The sequence below is a fragment of the Salmo trutta genome, chromosome 20 (assembly GCF_901001165.1).
Source record: "Salmo trutta chromosome 20, fSalTru1.1, whole genome shotgun sequence".
Lineage (NCBI taxonomy): Eukaryota > Metazoa > Chordata > Actinopteri > Salmoniformes > Salmonidae > Salmo > Salmo trutta.
In genome coordinates this window covers 26,733,171-26,753,498 of record NC_042976.1, presented here as the reverse complement: position 1 = coordinate 26,753,498, position 20,328 = coordinate 26,733,171, and the positions used below count along the sequence as shown (strand labels likewise).

Below are 20,328 nucleotides of genomic sequence, written 5' to 3'. Positions count from 1 at the left end.
CTGAGATGGTCCCCCACAACCTCGGGAATGAGGCCAACCAACACAGCTCATCTCTACCTTTCAACTTCAGTCAAATCTACTAAGTCTTACAGCCAACTAGGGAATGATATGAGCTGTGTGGGCAATATGAATTAATCTTTCACCATAGAAAAATATGGGAACAATTATTTGATAGGTAACTTCAGTATGAGTTGTCCGCCATCCAGTGGCAACCTTTGGAAAAGCGACGTTCGATGCTTTTGTACTTTTATTTTGAAAACAGCTTTAAACGCGGAAGTAGTAAACTAACACGTTCGAGTACTTCATGAACTGCTTACTTGCATAGCCAGGTGACAGCAGGGCAGATAGCACCCACATGTCTTACAGCGCAAAGATGCTGGAACTAGTTAATTTGCCTAGTTAAATAAAAAATAAATATATGTTTTTAATACAGCGCAAAAACAATAGGCCCGTCCATCCTCAGCAGTGAGGCACTGAATGTTTACAATGACGGAGTCGGGGCTGACTTCCTGCACCTCGACGTTATGGACGGGTGAGCAAAGCCACATCAGATGATTCATAGGCTACAACGCTAGCTAGGGAGTGCATTGATTTCCGCTAGTCCTAGCTAGCTAGCATAGCCTCAGTTTCTTTAGCAATCATGTCAAGCAGTTTAGCTAGCTGTAACACTGAATGCATGTATATTTGAGCAAAGCCAGTCCAGGTTGCATAACATTATGCAACTCTGTTTACAACATCCTCAATTTTTCTTTAGCTACTTATATTTTGTCAGCTTAAGTTTTATTCAGCACTAATATTGCACTGATTTGCATTTCAATTTATCTTATTGCCTGCCTTGCATCACCACCAAAGTGACTGGATTAAAATAAATCACATGAGGCTAATGATTGTATGTTGTTTCCCTGAAGTCGTTTTGTACCCAACATCATGTTCGGTCATCCCATGGTGGAGTGCCCGAGGAAGTGTGTGGGGCCAGACCCTTTTTTGGTGAGTAACACAACCGCGCACTCTATGGTTGTGCTATATCGCCTTGTAATAGGACAACAAAACATTGAGGAGTCCATATTATCACAGACACTGGTGCCCCCATGCTATTTCGGTCTACATAGTATCATAGATTGTTCAACTTAACATAGCAGCCATCTCAAAAGTGTGTGTGTGTTTTCTTCCAGACATGCACGTGATGGTATCAGGCCAGAGCAGTGGGTGAAACCCATGGCAGCAGCAGGAGCCAATCAGTACACGTTCCACCAGGAGGCCACCACCAATGCTGGAAACCTCATCAAGGAGATCAGAGAGAGAGGCATGAAGGTGAAGCAGTGTTGACTATAGAGGGAGACGAGAGGTCCAGATATGGGAGAGACATTAATGGTCAGAGAGAATGGACGTAAAGCGTAATTCACACACAAGTCAGAGAAAGTTCACAACTATGTGTCTTCAACCAGTTTTACTATGTGTCTTCTTCACCCATGTGTGTGTGTGTTTGGCTTTACTATCATAGTGGGGACCAAAATTCCTCACAAGGAAAAGTGGAGACATTTGCCATTCCCTACAAGGAAAAATGCTTTTTTAGTCTTAGGTTTAGGGTTCTGTTAAGGGTTAGGTTAGAGAAAATAGGATTTTGGATGGGAATCAGTTGTTTGATGCACACAAGGATTGTAAAACAAACGTGTGTGTCTTATAGGTGGGCCATAAAGCCTGGGACTACAGTAGAGGAGTTGGCACCGTGGGCTGGACAGATCAACATGGCTCTGGTCATGACTGTGGAGCCTGGCTTTGGAACCGTAGAAGTTCATGGAGGACATGATCCCCAAGGTAGTATGTTTTTGTGTGTCTATAAGTGTTAACTTGCTTAACTTTGTGTGTCTCCAGAGAAAGCACATCCCTGATAAGCAGCATGAAAAAGCTTATTTGTCCTCATCTGTAATCTGACTTATACACAAGGTCTCTTGAATGCAGAGGTTTGTTACAATGTCATGAGTGGACATTGTGTCATCTGAGTTTGAATGAGACATTTCAGAATGATATCTGCTTGTGGTGACTTGTAAGTCTGTAGTTTAACAAGGAAGTAATGTACGGTTGAAGTTTGCAAGGGGGCTTTCTAAACAGAAATAGAGCAGTGTATTGATCTACGAGACTTATAGGATGCAATGATATGTACTGAACCTGCCTCCCGTAATAAAGCGAAGTGCGCCGTTGTAAACTGCATCTAATGGTTTCAGTGTAGCGGCAGCTGCTTTCATATAAATGGTGTCACTGTAGTCTAGCACTGGCAGGAAAGTTGACTGAAGGATCTGCTTTCTGCTGTTTAGGGAGAGGCATGATCTATTTATTCTCAACTTCCTAACTAACTCATCCATATACTTTTTAAAATAACTTTTTGTCAATCCAGATGCCAAAGATATTTATACACAGGGACACGGTTAATGTGGGCATCATCCAATATGCATAAATCATCAGATACAGTTTCAAGTGAATTGGAAAATTATGTACTTGGTTTTACCTGCATTAAGTACTAATTTTCAGTTCAACAAAGGCTTTCTGCAAAGCGACAAAGGCAGATTGCAGCTCCGAAAAAGCCTAGTCAAGTAAAAAGTACAGAACCTAAAATCAACCAATTACATGATGCTTGATCCAGGCCAATTTCAGACAACCATAGAATTAGTAAAGAGGAGTTGAGTGTCAATGAATAGAGCATCACAGTGTTTCTTCCTATCCAAACTATTTCCCACATTTAATACCAGTGATGCTGCCGAGATGGTGCTATGGCCTGGTCTGAAGCCCTACTGATGCACATTTAAAATAGATTTAGAAGTTAAGAAAGATCTTAACTTAGCAGACCTTCCAGAACTTGGGGATAGCCCCAATCGTCAAGTTAAAAATATGTCAATGATTCCGCAATAAGGGAAGCAGAAAGCTGCAGCAAGAGGAGGTGAATGATACCAGCCCCAGTGGATTTATTTTCATCAGTCTTGAGCATGTACGTCGGTGTGTGGCATATTTGGGACATGTCATTAACACGTCTGTTTCTGCTTGTGGCCAGGTGAGCTGGCTGAGGAGTCAGTTTCCCTCTCTGGACATTATGGATGGAGGAGTGGGTCCTTCTGCCATCCATAAGTGTGCTGAGGTGAGTACATGCCTCTTTGAGCCCAAGTGTTTACCTGTGTTGTCTCTGCCTGTGTGTCTCTGGTAGGCGGGTGCTAACATGATCGTGTCGGGCTGTGGTAAGCAGTGACGACCCTTGCTCTGTCATCGCACCGCCGTCTCGGAAGCCATCCAGAAACGCTCGCTGGACCGCTGACACGAGAGAGAGAGCGGTACAGGACGACTGAACAAGATGTCATATTTTGAATATTTTTTTTGGGGGGGACAGGCTAGTATTTTGTCACTGCCCTGTTTTAAAATGCCTGTTACTATCTCTCTTGTCACATGATACAGAGGATTCCTCGCCTCTTCTTGCTCTGCTCGGTTTGTTTGAAAAGTAGTTCACTAGCCAGACACTAGAGGGCAAGCTTACTCAAACGATTCATCCCTATAGGTTTGTATACCCAGGACTGTCATTCTTCTTTTTTATATCCCCGTTTCCTGTACTGTCTTGTTTAGACTCATGACTAATTACTTATTGATAATAAGTCATGAATATGATTGATAATATTGAATTATATATGACTGACTACCATATGTGGCATAGGAGATTATTAGTGATCTAGCAGTTATATCTGAATTTAATATGGGATATAAAGTTAGTACCTGTAGAGGGATTTATTTAATCAAAACTAATAGTAACAGTAAAAAAACAACAGCAACCTCTCTTTGCACTAATAGGAACCATGTTTCTATTTAACACCATTTAGCTACCTGTGTTTATTGAATAGTGTTCAAAGCCCTTCTAGCTCAGGCGGCCATTTTGTCTGAGATAGGGGACATCTCTACATTTCATATCTCGACGCCTGCCAGAACAAACCTCTTGTCAATGAGAATCACACACAACAAACTTTTAGCTACAAGCAGCTCATTCTCAGTAATGCAACAAATGTCTGGAAGATAATTCGCATTCTCCTGCAATATTAACGTCAGAAATCTGTATTTCCGTTTATCACATATCGCACAAGACAGAGGTTCATAGGAGACGGACTCCAGATCTGTTGGAAAAGCTGTTTATGGAAACGCTAATACCCTGGTCGCTATTGAGATGTGTGCGTATTTGGGATGTAGGGACATGTAAGAGGGTCTCCTGCTCTGTCTATTGACAAGGTTTTCCTACAGCTGGATCTGTGCCATGTCTCAGACTGCACCATCGTTCCAAGACATGATATAGTATCTGTGGGGAATGCTGTGAGTCATACTTGTTCACTCTCTACATGCATGTATAAGACACACTGCACATTTCTGTTAGATATGAAGCGTATCATCTTTAAGAGATGAAAACAGGGAAGTTCGTCGACGCACTATAACTTCCCCATTCTATAAATTCCTCATTCTTCAATGGAATCATAGATTCAAGGAGGAAACTCTTGACAGAAGCAGACATTTTTAACCAGACACACTAACAAATAGGCCCACTTACAACAGCACATGCTTCCACATAGGCCATCTGTACTGTACACATATCCAATGCTACTCAAGGGAATGGAAAAGTTGTTCCAGCGGTGCCAGAGCGACCGTATCCAGATGCTGAGAAAGGGCAAGATTATGTAGCGTTGGTTGGAACTCCCTTTTCATGTCCTCTCCTCCACACTGTATCACGTGTGTGAGGTTGAGATGCCTAGTGTACATATGTCACTATGTCTGCAGGCACTTACAGGAGATAACTTTGATTGCCGTGTACACACACACTCAGGGGGTAATTATAACCCCAGTAACACACACACACACACACCAAACATGAGTCATGCTGGCAGCCATCATGTGGCGTTTTTGAGCCGGTCTTCAGAGATCTGCTGACTGAGTGTGGCTGGATTGCTGTCTCTGGTGAGAAGGCTGGCACAGAGCAGTACAAAGAGGACACAACCCCAGGGGCCTGCAGAGGGCCCCTACTGAGCAGGGTTTAGTAGTCAGAGCCTACATCAGTAATTGGAACACACTACCACTGGAAGATAAACCAGAACCCAGCTCTTCTCAGAAACACCATCTACTGGGCTTTGATTGGGAAGAAATGTGACATCCAAGGCTTTGAATTCCAATGTGAATAAGATGTATTCATCTTCATGATCATGTAAATCAAAACGTATTGATATGTAGACTTGAGATGTAACATTTCTCATTCATCATGCAGTCACATTGAATGGATTATTCAAATCCATCCGTCCAAAGCTAGGCTACTGTATAATGAATCTTTCTGTAAGAGAACATGCTGTGTGGCGTGAACTCCTTTATTATGTCCCCCTTTCATCTTCCCTTTTTATTCTCCCTCTCGCTTTCTTCTTTCCTACTACTATTTCTCTCTGGTGGCAAGCAGCGATGTCTTTGCTCTCCCAGTCCTCCTCTCCCCGTCGTCCTCGGCACTAAAAGCACATTACCTCACTCGTCACATTGCATGTTCCAGCTCATTCATAATTACCCACGATCCCACAGGAGACAGGAAGCGTGGGGCTGATTAGCTCACTGTTGTCACAGCCATTACATAATGCATAAAGTCCTTCTCTGAGTGTGCTAGCTGTCTAATTCAGGGTTTCCCAAACTCGGGTCCCCAAGGGGTGCGTTTTGATATTTGCTGTAGCACTACACTACAGATTCAAATAATCAACTAGTCATCAAGCTTTGATCATTTGAATCAGCTGTGTAGTGTTAGGGCAAAAACCAAAACGTGCACCCCTTGGTGTCCAGAGGACCAAGTTTGGGAAACACTGGTCCAATTAATGATTTAAAAAAAAAACTTGAATCGCTTAGAATAACATTACAAACGATCTCTTTCCTTTGCCCCGGGCAGAGTGTGCAGGGATTCATGGAAGGCCGTGGCGGTGATTGTGATTCACAGAGGACGGGAGGCGCAGTGACACGGGGTGCCCGTTTGTCATGGTTGCTCCATAGTTCCCCTCTGTTTTCAGTTGTTTTAGGAGAGGGCCTACAGGGTAGGCACACTGTAGCAGTGATATGATGAGCCCACAATTTGTGTGAGGGACCATATTCCATAGTTCCAGGACAGTGCTGGAATAGAGGTAGTGCTGAAGTAGCTGCTTTGGCAATGGCCTTGACTTGGTGAGACGTTAATCAGAGCTATTCAAGGCATACATGTGGAGTAATATTATGTTCTCCCTAGGCACTGATCGGTCCGTTTCACCCCCACCCTCCTCAACAGGTAAGGATAGGATTCATAGGAGGGTAAGCTTATCCTAGATCTGTGCGTGTCAAAGGGTAACTTCCACCCGGAGCCATTGAGGTTCTCATAGACAATAAAAGGGACTGCGGTGTTGAATGAGTGCACTGTGTTGTCCCAGGGGAGCTGCCTTAGTAACGACCCCATCACAGGCAGAGACCCAACAGAAGCACATTTTAGTTTTGATCTATTATATATGGGCCAAGACTTACTATCTTTGCGAGTGTGTGTGTGTGTGTGTTCATGTTTTCTAATTCATAATGGATGAGATCGCAGCATTGCTGTTTTTGCCACGCGCAGAGCTGTGAGAAGAGCTCACATCAGGAAGTGTGTGGGTGTTTAGTTTGTTCGCCCTGACGCCGGCCACGTCACTCGCTGCTCTTCACAGGAAATAGTCTTTGTTCAATGGACTTTATTTGTATACAGCTATTGATCCCCAGCCTCCTGGCAGAGAGAGTTTACACAGAGCTACACTCAGGAGACCAGCTGATACAGCGGATAAATCAATAGATTTACCTCCGTCTCCAAGCCTCAGCCCACACAACCTGAACAGTGTATTAGGACATGGGTCAGAGCACTTACTGTGGGAACTCTCACACGCACAAGCAGAACAGAATCAGAACAGTGCATTAGAAAAGTAGACATGTAACAGAACGCTGTGCAATACAATCTGACAAAGGAGTAGAATATCTCACCACGTCTTATGTAAAGGCAATACAACCTCAGGCACTGTGGCTGTTAAACACAAAAGCTCCAGGCATGATCATCGGTCACATTATGACTCCACTAATACCTGATGTCGCCTATGGGACATTCATTTCTGTAGATTCCTGTTAACGTTCTTGTACATATTTGATCATATTTATGAGCGCTTCAGGGCCTGTTCTGAATGCTGCCCCCTACCTATCTGAAGTGTAACCTAGGGAGATGTCCTGTCTCTCCTTCTGTATTCTCTCCTCTCTCTCACTGGTCATAAATCATCATCTACTAGCCTGCCTGCTGCTTCTCTGCTCTGGATCGTTAAGTGCTGTCTGCCCATGATTGCCCTATGGTGTCTATGTCCTCTGTGAGAATGTATTTGCCTATTTGATTATTTACTCTTATCGAAAAACGCACTTGCCATGTCGTGTGTGTGTTTGGGAGGAAGAGAGAGAATGTGTTTGAGGGAATGAGTGAGAGTCAGAATAGAGGGAGAGCGAGAAATACAGAGAAATGTCCTCTAATGAGCATTATTTATTTGTCCTCCAGAGTTGTGACAGAGCACATTTGACAACAGCATCAACAATGTCATCAGTGATGCCGCTATCAATGGCACACCATCAGTGTTGTGCTGTGTCGTGTGACAGATAGGAGAGAGAGTTTCCCATAGAGCCAGCCCTACAGGAGGACCCGGGTACCACTGAGCCAACGTTTTGATCCACTAATAGTGCATGCATCACGTTGACACACAGGAATATCATTTCTGCTGCACCAAATGCCATTTTTCCTCTGTCACTGTGAGTTATGGTTAAGTTGATTTGGATTTGGTCTGACCCCCACTGGTCATGGTGTGTGTGGGGAAATGGGAAACTTTTTCAGTGTGTGTGTGTTTGGAATGTTAAGGATTTGTTAATGGCGTAGTCTGAGCAACAGTCGGCATACTGTGTGTGTGTCAGGATGAGTTATGAATGGTGTGATGTTATTTGCTGAGGCTGTCAGAAAGAGGCTGGTTAGCCAAAGGGAGACCTGTGAGCACCATTTATCCCTGTGACAGGCTGACACACACGATGCCCCTGGCAATATGGGTGGAAAGGCAGAAACGGACTCTCACATTTTGTCACAAGGGCAACATCCTACAATCACTCAGTGCCCCTGCATCATGGCTATTAACCTTCACTACAGAGCTGAAGAAACTAACAGTGCAATGGAAGGAACATAGGAACTTGAAGAGAATAATTCCTTTGTACTAAAGAAATAGTCTGTCTGGTGGCATGGTTGACTGACTGTCTGAAAGTGGGGGTGTAAAAGCTTGGCTGTTTTTTAACGGGGAATCCATATTTATGAACAGGACACCTTTTTTTCTTAGGTATCGATTGACAGGTCTGAAACCCTACCAAATCTGTGATTCTCACAAATATCCTGGGCTAAATTGTTGGCTTTTTTTCTTACTGAAGTAATATGGAAAGCATATGCATCACAATGGTAGCAAAAGGGACCAGTTTGGAGATTATGAGAAAATTATTAGACTAAAGGTGAGGACAACACCTGATACAAGACGGAATCCAAATATTACACTGGTGGTTTTATGTACATTTACTGTACTTTTCGCCACTTAACAAAATCTGAAAATACTCGACACATTTTTACATAAGAACATTCTTGTAACAATTAGGGATAGGTGCAACATAAGACAAAATGACGGGTTTGAGTGAGAGGTCATACTGGTATCTCCAAAGCCTTGTTCACACTGCAGACCTTAATGTTAAATTAGTTTTGTTTTTCCAAGTCTTTTTTTGTACTACTGACCGGCCAAACAGCAAGTTACAAATGACCAAATCGGATGTGTGTGTTTTCAGACAGCAGTCATTTGCTGACAAGGCTATGCTAGTTGTCATAGTAACGATGGATGTGTTTGCAGGGGTGTAGGCTGATTGGTGATGCTCGTGCTTCCTATCACTCAGAAGTTATGTAGCAAGCTAAGGTGACAATGTCTGCCATGGATGTTTCCCAGTTGCTTTGAATGTTCAAAATCATAGGGTAAGAACACTTTTTTAAATCCTCTAAAGGATAAGATGATCCAACTTTCAAAACATGTCATTTTTGGCCACAGCACTCAACTAGCTAGCTAGGTAGCTGTTTTATCTTTCTAGCATTCACAAATGCACATGTTCTTGTCAAACTGTAAACAGAGTAGCAAGCAACAAGATTTGCCAAATAAGTCTAAAAAACACTTTTGGGCAAATGAAGCTGATTTGACCGTGGCCAAGAATCAGATTTGTATTGGACTTCAAACCACCTACAAAGGGGATTTGAAATGTGGCTTGAATTCCATGTGCTTTTTAGATGTTCAGACTGCAGGAAAAATAACAGATTCAAATCGGATATGCAAATAAATAGGGTGAGTCACTTCAAAACGGCCAATGTCAACACGGTTCAAGTGGCCACACCTCAAGTGTGCACAGTCCCTAAATATTTTCAATGCACTTTTGAGCTGCTTTTTTGAGCTCTCCTAGCTGTGTCGTGGAGGAACTAGAGCAAGCGCATTTGTTGTTTTGAACACAGCCTTGCATAACCGCCATCACACAATTACTGTTGTTTACTCAATCAAAAAACGGTCCATTATAAATCGCAACCTGGGTCAGGTGATCATCATTTGAAAGCTTGTTCTATTGCCAACATGACCAGCTAAATTATAAAATATGATCTTAGTGGTGTTAGGCTTTCACAAGGCAATTCAGAGAAGCAGATCGTAATTTGTGCACATGGAGTCATGAGTAGGGCTGTTGACCATATTACTGCCACACCTGCGGTCACGAGTCATGAAGGCAGTCAAATTCCACTTGACCGTTTAGTCACGGTAATTAGACTTCTCCAAACTCTGATGCTGCTGATGGTCATTAGTAGCCTACCAAACTTGCTAACTGCCTGGTACTCTAATCAAACATTTAATGAGAGCTCATGTTGCTCAACATTTGTATAGGTTATGTAGTTGCGTGAGAAAAGAGTGATGGCCTATTAAGAACATCCCATCAGCTTTCTATAGGCTAGGCCTACTATATATATCTCAACTTTCCTAATATTAAGCACAATGTTTATCTTTATAACAGGAGTATAACCTACCTGGCTGGCATGAAAATGAACCAATGGAAAACCTTCCATTTGCTATTTAAGTGTATAGATGACATGTCTTTTTTTTCCCGTTTCAAGACAGGTGCATGATAATGGTCCATTTTAAATCAAAACAAATTACACATTATTTTGTATATGTAACGACAAGATTAAATCAAGAATAGTCTGATGGCTGATAATATTAGCCTTTCACTTGTGAATTATATATTAGAACTTGTGAATAATGCCCAGCGTAAGGCAAGAAACAATACATATCTTTTGCGACTTTTTCAAATCATAGTCCTATATGTTTTGATAGGGTTTGTATCACAACTAAAGTGGCCAAATAACTTCTTAAAATTAAGCACATTAATCCACCTTACAAGGGGTGTAGAGCCTAACTGGCATACATACGCAGCGTGCGAGTTTTACGTTAAGGGAAGATCATTTATCATAAAACTGCATCTTTATAATAAAAACATTACATGCATAATTGCATTTGCGTTCACTTTTTATAATGGTGTTTTCCCACTAATGGAACATTCGAGCATATAGCCTACTGCTATGTGTGTATTGCTGCGCTTATAATGTGAAGAAATAAACCATTAGGCTATCAACATTTTTAAGCTAAACGTTCTGATCTGTTGCGTCAGTCACATTGTTAGTGGTTGTCCCAGACTATGTTTGTAATATTTATTTCTCGCACAGAGTAGAATATCAACTTTTGTACTATGGGTGATAGTAGATTGACATAGGCTAGTGCTTTTGCTGTTCGTTAGGTCTACTCATCTGGTAGGCTGGCAAAGTAAATGTGGACAGTTCTTCCAATATCTTCAATATGCACCTCGGAATTGGATAAGGACGCACACAGTTGCATCCCCGATGACTCAAATGATGTCAATTAGCCTATCAGAAGCTTCTAAAGCCATGACATCATTTTCTGGAATGTTCCAAGCTGTTTAAAGGCACAGTCAACTTAGCCTATTAACTTCTGACCTGCTGGAATTGTGATAGTGAAATAATCTGTAAACAATTGTTGGAAAAATGACTTGTGTCATGCACAAAGTAATGTCCTAACCGACTTGCCAAAACTATAGTTTGTTAACAAGAAATTTGTGGAGTGGTTGAAAAACGAGTTTTAATGACTTCAACCTAAGTGTATGTAAACTTCTGACTTCAACTGTAGATGTTCCAAAGGTTTGCATCAAGTGGCTTGTAGGCCGTGTGGAAGCCAGGAGATGCTAAATGTGTTTGTTAATTAACGGTCAGCCCTGTAGCTCAGTTGGTAGAGCATGGTGTTTGCAACACCAGGGTTGTGGGTTCGATTCCCACGGGGGGCCAGCACAGGAAAAAAATGTATGAAATTGTATGAAATGTATGCATTCACTACTGTAAGTCGCTCTGGATAAGAGCGTCTGCTAAATGACTAAAATGTAAATGTAAAATGGTCAATTACTGTGAGACCGACAGTTATTTGCTTGACAGTCACCTGCTGAATTAATTGTGTGACTGCCACAGCCATGAGTGCATTCAGATGCGTGTTCCATGGCAAATTTCCTTTACAATACAACAAACACAGGCTCATTCTGTTCAGGATATCCCTGGGTATAATGCCATGTCATCTTGTAACTGTACATCAAACAGTGATTATAAACGTTGACGCCGTATATTACAAGGTTTATGATATGGAAATGTGAAGTGGTGCGCATTGCACTGAACACCAGAAGAATTAACACAATTATCCCTGTGAATCATTGTAATGTTTGTGTCAATTAGTCCCGTACGGGATGGGTTGCCAACTGGCGATTTGACACGAAAATAATTAATTTAATCATTCATTCATGTACATTTGGACTCACTGGTGTTTGGTTTGCTTTAATGCCATTAAAGTGGTATTTTATTATAATCCTCAATGTCTCATCTTTCAAAATACATTGAGTCCTCTTAATTTACAGCATTTCCTTCACTCAGACAACAAAACATTTGCAAAAGTTGCCCAATTAATGGGGGCAACTTGTCGTGGGCGGGGCTCAAGTTCAGAACAGCTATCAGTCAAAACCCATACAGAGCTGTGAAGCGGCGACCTTGAACTCTGACGTCATGTATAGCATGTTACTGTATAGCCACTGCATTACAATTTAGCCACTTGTCCAAATGTGACATTTTCAAGCAGTATATGAGCACGTGTGTAAAGGGTTAATTTGTCGTTATCATAAATTTCGATGTGCTGGTCCCATGTTTCATGAGATGAAAAAAGTTCCCAGAAATGTTCCATACGCTCAAAAATCTTATTTCTGTAAAATTTAGTGCACAAATTTGTTTACACCCCTGTTAGTGAGCATTTGATCTTTTTGTCAAGATAATTCATCTACCGGACAGGTGTGGCATATCACGAAGCGGTTCAAACAGCATGATCATTGCACCGGAGACAAAAGGCCACTAAAATGTGCAGTTTTGTCACAACACAATGCCACAGATGTCTCAAGTGTTGAGGGAGCGTGTAATTGGCATGCTCACCGGAGCAAAGCAAAACTTTAGTGGTCAAAACCATTCATCTTGAGGCGAGGGGGGAGGTGGTGAAAAATGCCATCTGTTCATTAAAATCTAAAATGGATTGGTTTTAATACAGACTAGCTTAAAATGTTGAAAAGGACAAATTAAACAATGATTCATGGTCATTTTCTGGTTTACAAAAAGTGGGGGTGCAAAACAAGTTTGTACCCCTATTTTGAAAGTGTCAGCTGTTCCGTTTGCTCCATTGCTCAGGCGCCTATGTCTGGAGGTTTATAGAAGGAAATATGTAGAAGGGTCAGGAGGAATGTCAACACCTAAGGTTGCACTGAACATGTTTTTATTGCAATAAACTGACAGAATAGCAAAGTGCCTTTTGAATGATAGCAGTGGTTACTATTCAATAGAATATATATCGGAATAAAAATCAACAAAAACATGTCATATACACGAAAAACACAAGCGTTTAAAAAAAGCTATGGCCTTCCTTTTCATTTCAGTGCACTATCATTTATCATAGATAAAAAAAATAACAAAAATACATCACTGGAAAAAAGCAGCACTGGCTGAACTGAACACATCACTACAGTTATTTTACAGCTAAATCTGGAGCCAGCACACAGTCACTGCATGCAGCCCTCGTAACGCAGCTACAACACTGTCGGAACGTCTGGAGAGCATTTAGGATTTCGTCTAGGGATGTTGATTACTACAAAAACACCGTTCAGAGTACAACACAGCTCCAATTACGCACTGTGGCACTGTGACATCACACACCAAAGCCGCACCCTCCACTTCCTGGTTTAGATTTAGAGATCCTGCCCGCTGCTCCGGGATTGGCTGATTTCCTTATGACTGAATTGTGGCAAAACCAATGAAAAACTGTTGAAGTTTAAAAATGAGGGTCAACCTCTGGTCAGATGTTGGACCAGATCTTATCTTAGCGTCTTGGGTTCGTGACAGGGTTGAGCACAGTTGGCTTGAACCGCTCTTTCAACTGGCTAAAAACAACATTAACCCAATGATGGATAGATCTAGCCTAGAGCGAATAAGTAAATATCGCGCTGCTGACCTAACTAGCTAACAGCCTGGTGCTACAGCTAAACACCTACACATACACACATGAAAGCATTGTTCTATAGCAGTCAACCAATGCAGGTGATGAGGCCTTCTGCTCTCTCAGGATTTGAATGGCAGATGGAAAAGAATAGAAACATCCAAGAAGTTGTTCTCCCTCCCCCATAAATCTGCTGTTCAAAGTGACTTCCTATTCTTTAGATCCCTCTGACACTTGGCACAGGAAGTGAAGGGCTTGGCATCGCTCGGTCACACAAACACGACGCTAAAAAGTTTGAAGGTTACAAAACATCAAAACGCTTCCTGCAATATTGTCATGCAATATACATTTCGACACGATTGAGAAGAGAATGACAAGAGCTTTCAGCAGTCTGTCTGGCAGTGAAAGGGTTATTTTACGGAACAGGAATGTCACACTTCCTCTCCCGGCCGTTCCATACTATGGGAATGGGACTGATTCCCAACCCTTCTGCCATGTGTACTGTAGGTCATGGGGGAAACATCCACAGTCCACGAGAGGCCGGCTTCGGTCCAGTCATCTATGGCAGTCTAATGCATTTCTATGGAGCTCACACATCCTAACTAGGTGCCACGGTACATTTCAATAAATAAACAAGACGAGCAAAAGCTTAAAGTGGATCATTTTGTGACTCTCGCTGTTAATCTACTGTACATCCTATAGTGAAGCTGCTAGGTTTCCAATACAGGTATAGAGCATTTAGTTAGTGTTTCCACACTGGCCAAAACATAAATCTTCAATGTGATGCCACTGACTGCGCAGAACAAATTAATCTAGCATTTCTATATCTACGACATTTCAGTGCCTGTGACTATGGACACACAGCACAGTGTTCTCATGACGTTGTATCTGTGTGGTGTGGTTGCCTGGCAACACAAGTAGAAGAGCAGTACTTGGAGAATTTTAAAAAGACATGTACATGAACTATGCAAAACAGTATAAAATAACACAAATATATAAATGAAGGTACAAAAAATCCAAATAAAATCAGACTTGATATTAATTCCCATGGTGTGTTGGTATTGGTAATCTGTTTTTGGGGATGCTTTTCTCTACACGTCCAAAGAGCAGGTTGTGTGTATGTGTGTGTGTTTTAATATGCATGTACTTAACCTCTACACACATCTCTAGCGATGATATGTCTTGTGGCTCAGCTCCCCTCTACAGGAATTTCTAAGAGCTGCACAGCTTGTACCCATTAATTCATGTCTATTAAAGACAGCATGTGGTAGTAATAGCAGACAGCGTATGAAATGGCAGAGAATTTCATTTCAGTCAATAAATTCCACTGTGTCAATACATTTATGCAGAAACTACTCAACGGGTTTAACATAAGCGTAAAAATCACCCTTTCTGCCTACAAGGCCTATAATCCCCCAGCATGGGGTCGGCAGCCATATTTACAGAGTGCCTCGGAGCCAATCGGCTTTGCTCGCCCCTTTAAACTTCAAACATTTGTTGCAGAGGACAGCCTGGAATAAGTTCTTGGCACTGAAATATCCCTCATGTCAAAAATATGTTCATTTATCCTCCTTCCTTCTCTCTTTCCCTCGTTCTCACTCTGTTTGGAGAGGAGGAGAAGAGGTGTGCATTCACACTGATGCCTAGTGTCTGGCAATGTTCAATGGGCTCGCCAGGTCTGTCTCTGTCTGCCAAGGCAAACACACTGAGGAGACAGGTGGGTGAACACACACACTTTCACATTGTCACGCACACATCTCTTCTAATTGTCTGTGTGTTTCTGTGGCAGTCTAGTCCACAGCTCTGGAGTCAGTCTGAAAAGGGCCCTCGCTATGGTAACCAAGGTATAAGGCCAGGCAGGGACTGATCTGAGTTCAGTGCTAAGTCAAACGAGCACAGAGAGAGAGATTCCTTATCATCCTCACTACGTCCTCAGTTCAGTACAGAACAGTATGCCCATATAGGGTCCTTGACTAGTCATTTTCTTGTTCCCAGATTGTATCATTCTAGCAGACATCTTTTGAATAACAGAATAAAAAAAAGAAAAAGAACTATAGCTATGTTTTTCACTGGACGAAGAGAAGATGAGAGCGAGAGATACATACACTCACAGTTCCAAACACACACACGGCTGCACATTTGGCGCAAACACACACTTCCACACACACAGACACACACGACAGGGCCGCTGCAGAGTATCTCACAGACAGGCAGCCAGCACAGCCGGGGCAACCACGGGGGGGGCGGGGTTATACATGGACGAACAGATTGACTGACAGCTTGGGCACAGCAGTGATTGGTCAGGTGGAGGTCCGAAGTAGACCCTCCCTGGCGTGGTATTGGTTGGATCCTCGATGAGTACGGGGTGGTGGAGGGTTATGGGTTGCTTCCTTACTCCACTGAGCCAGGGTGCAGGCTGAGGGCGGGTGGGTCCAGGCAGGTGGGCGAGTAGCTGAGGTGGGGTTCTTTGATCCACAGTAAGGGGGCGCCGTTCTTGCCCTCCTGGGACTTGCTGTGGCTACGGCTCTTATAGCGCACCAGGAGCACGGCGATGAGGAGGATGCCGAAGATGGGGAACGGGTAGAAGAAGATAAAGTAGAAGAGAGAGTCATTGGAGCACACCACCGACTGCAGTGTGGAGACTGTGGGGAGGGAGACAGAAAGATGGAGATAAGATAGAGAGAAGGGAAAGAAGAGAATTGGATGAGTGCGATATGGATGAAAAAATGACATCAATGGAAAGCATTCCATTATTGTGTAGTTTGATGTTTCTTTGGCATGCTACTAATAGCAGTCTATAGTCATAGTGACTGTGTCAGTACTAACTCAGACCAGAATCACCAGTAAGATCAGCACGAGCCAATGATCTCATATGCCATCTGTAGAATGATACAAATGAGAGGAGTTGGTTGGCCAGGGTTGGAAAAAAACGCAGTGCATCCGAAATGTTGTTTTTGTAGCCCCAGGCCATTGTTATTCACCATGTGGTACCATCTGTTTTATTTCAAAAAGCACTATTAAAAATAAACATTAGATTGATTGATTTACCCTGCTGGATCACGGTGACGATGGTGACACCAGAGTTGTTGGTCGCCAGGCGATACCAGGCGTTGCGGGGGTTGAGCAGCCACTCCTCCACGTGACAGTAGTAGCGCCCTGTGTCAGCAGGCCGTGCTCCCTGGATGGTCAGGCTGTAGAGGTCAGAGGTTGTCCTCTCAAACTGCAGACGTGAGTTAGGCCCCGCCTCCTCGGTGGGGCTACAGTTCCCGTTCCCGAACACGGCATCGTGTCCAATGGAGAACACACACAACTGGTCTTCCTCTTCCTCATCTTCCTCCTCGGGGCGCTCCACGTACCAGGACACGGAGAAGCGGGAGTCTCGGGAGGACTGGGAAGGGATGCTGCAGCCCAACCGGATGGAACCAGACTGGGACACAGTGATGTTAGACTCCGACTCCTCCACCTGCAACCGCACCTCTGCAGAGAGAGTGAGGAAGAGAGGGGGGGTGGGGAGTGAGGGAGGGAGGAAAGAAAGGGTGGAGGAAGGGAGTGAGGGAGGAAATATAGGGTGGAGGGAGGGAGGAAAGAAAGGGTGGAGGAAGGGAGTGAGGAAAGGGTGGAGGAAGAGAGAGGGGGGAATAGAAGAAAATTCCAATTGAAGCTCATTTCTTGGGCAGAATAATTGTCATGCCTTGAAACAGAAACCTGTGCTTCAAATCCTTATATACTTCAAAAGTTCAACACACAATCAAAAACACAATCATAAACTCAAGTCGATAGCAAAATATCTCTCATTGTCAGTTTTACGTGCCCAACTACCCTTAAATGCCAAAACCCCAAATCCTAAAAAAATGGTCTAATAGGGTAACTAGCCCCACCAGCTGTCCATGGCCTTTCCAGTCTGCCGTTCTGCTCCAGGCCCAGGCCTCCCTCCCTCTTCGAGGCTACTAGCCCAGGGGGAGAGTGTCTGTGTGGGATGGCTACACTCCTACAGGGCCTGTACACTGACCCAGTTAGAACAAGTAAAAAGAACTGAACTTAAAAAGACTGCTAGATCAGGCTGTCTGTAATGTTTCTTCTTGTTAAAAAGGAGAGAGCAGAGGGAAAGAAGACAGACAAGGGGAGAACTGGCATTTCATTTTTCTTCTGAACCATTTCTGTTTGACTTCCTGGGTGACTGCATTCTTTAGCACCTTAATGAGACCCTCCCAACAGCCACCTGGGAAATCAGGCCTGTAAATTTGCAGCCCATCATTATATATTTATATAGCTGTACGTGTATAACTATATGGAATGAGCACTCCCTGATATGGTGTTTGATAATAACCCAATCCCCTGGTGAGCCTTGGGATCCTGAAGGAAACAGAGGTGAGACACAAACAAAGTGAGCCCCTGATATGCATGCACACACAATCATGAATACACACATGCACAAGGGCGTGCATTTGAAGGAAACTGATATGTTTCTGCAATGTGTTTTTCAGCATTCTTGTATGTGGGGAAGAAGTGTCCACTTTCCTGCTAAAATAACATATGAGTGCTGTTGCTCCCTGACCAGCTCCAGGCCTTCTGTCTGATGTTGCAGTTGGGCAGATGCCACGGACACCCGCACATTTCACCCTGCATTTACAATGCCCTACTCATAGGACCCCTGGCACAACAGATTGCTTTCAGAGATGTTAGGGGAGGGTGTAGCCATGTTTGTCTATAAACAGTCACCTTCCTTTGGGGGTCAGAGAGAGGAGGGTAATAGCGGGGTAGCTGGGTGGAGGGGAGGTGATTGGGCAGGCGATATGGCCTAAAAATCATATCTCGATTTTTCTAACTTATGGGCGAATCACGATATACATATCAATCTTTTTCTTCTCTAAATCAGCTTAGTTGTACAATTAAAGGTCAAATACACTGCATTTCAAACAGTCAGCAATAATGTCATGAATTTAGGGCTTGTGAAATAAATAGAATCCTTCCACAACCATAAGACCCACTAATAATGTACTTAATTTGATCAAAATATACTGAACAAAAATATAAAAAGCAACATTCAACAATTTAAAAGATTTTACTTCGTTACAGTTCATATAAGGAAATCAGTCAATTGAAATAAATTCATTAGGCCCTAATCTATGGATTTCACATGACTAGGAATACAGATATAGATCTGTTGGTCACAGATACCTTACCAACAAAACAAAAAGGTAGGGACGTGGATCAGACAACCAGTCAGTATCTGGTGTGACCACCATTTACCTCATGCAGCACGACATCTCCTTCTCATAGAGTTGATCAGGCTGATGATTGGCCTGTGGAATGTTGTCCTACTCCTCTTCAATGGCTGTGTGAAGTTGCTGGATATTGGTGGGAACTGGAACACGCTGTAGTACACGTCAATCCAGAGCATCTCAAATATGCTCAATGGGTGACATGTCTGAGTATGCAGGCCACGAAGAACTGGGACATATTTTTATTTTATTTAACCTTTATTTAACTAGGCATATCAGTTAAAGAACAAATTCTTATTTTACAATGACGGCCTAACCCGGCCAAACCCTCCCCGAACCTGGACGACGCTGGGCCAGTTGTGCGGCGCCCTATGGGACTCCCGATCACGTCCGGTTGTGATACAGCCCGGGATCGAACCAGGGTCTGTAGCGACGCCTCTAGCACTGAGATGCAGTGCCTTAGACCCTGAAACATGAGTTGAATAGCACGACTATGGGCCTCAGGATCTCGTCACGGTATCTCTGTGTATTCAAACTGACATCAATAAAATGCAATTGTGTTTGTTGTCAGTAGCTTATACCTTCCCATACCATTACCTCACTGCCACCATGGGGCACTCTGTTCACAACATTGACCTCAGCAAACCGCTCGCCCACACGGCGCCATACATGTGGTCTGCGATTGTGAGGCCGGTTGAACGTACTGCCAAATTCTCTAAAATGACATTGGAGGTGGCTTATGGTAGAGAAATGCACATTCAATTCTCTGACAACAGCTTTGGTGGACATTCCTGCAGTCAGCATGCCAATTGCATGCTCCCTCAACTTGAGTCATCTGTGGACATCAGTGACAAAACTGCATTTTAGAGTGGCCTTTTATTGTCCCCAGCACACGGTGCACCTGTGTAACAATCATGCTGTTTAATCAGCTTCTTGATATGCCACACTGGTCAGGTGGATGGATTATCTTGGCACGGAGAAATGCTCACTAACAGGGGTGTAAACAAATCTGTGCACAAAACCTTTGAGAAATAAGCTTTTTGTGCGCATGGAACATTTCTGGGATATTTTATTTCAGCTCGTGAAACATGGGACCAACACCTTGTTACGTTTATTTTTGTTCCGTGTAGTTTAACCTGCTTTTTGCAATCACTGATCTGGCTTTTAAATATGTCAATACAAATGGCTTTAACATAAAATTATAACCAGAAACATGCATAATGCACATTCACTAATAATGACCATCTTCTTGTTGCAGGCATTAGAAAAATTAACACAGGTCTCATAAACAATCTCTCAAGCACAAGCCCACATGCTAGTGAGTAGCCAGCTAATCTTTATATTTCAAGTTAAGCCAACAAGGCAGAACAGTTGAATTGTTATGAACATACCCTTCTGTCCATCTCCGATTGCCA

The 20,328-nt window shown here is 43.0% G+C and overlaps 1 protein-coding gene and 1 long non-coding RNA gene across 3 annotated transcripts in view; one reads left to right on the top strand and one right to left on the bottom strand.

Annotated features, from left to right (window-relative positions):
* The first annotated feature begins 269 nt into the window (after window positions 1–269).
* On the top strand, window positions 270–8,533 carry LOC115155795 (uncharacterized). The gene is made up of 5 exons (XR_003868134.1): window positions 270–532; window positions 909–987; window positions 1,173–1,311; window positions 1,685–1,815; window positions 3,044–8,533. It is a non-coding gene; the product is annotated as an uncharacterized LOC115155795 (long non-coding RNA).
* A 3,454-nt stretch (window positions 8,534–11,987) lies between these two features.
* The window catches only part of LOC115155794 (immunoglobulin superfamily member 3), a 97,273-nt gene continuing 88,932 nt past the window's right edge, over window positions 11,988–20,328 (bottom strand). For both annotated transcript variants that reach the window (XM_029702747.1, XM_029702748.1), the window contains exons 8-9: window positions 16,740–17,168; window positions 11,988–16,333 (exon numbers count right to left, since the gene is read on the bottom strand). In XM_029702747.1, the coding sequence (XP_029558607.1) occupies window positions 16,083–16,333; window positions 16,740–17,168 (680 nt within the window). In that variant the 3' untranslated portion in view covers window positions 11,988–16,082. The remainder of the gene's footprint in view (window positions 16,334–16,739; window positions 17,169–20,328) is intronic.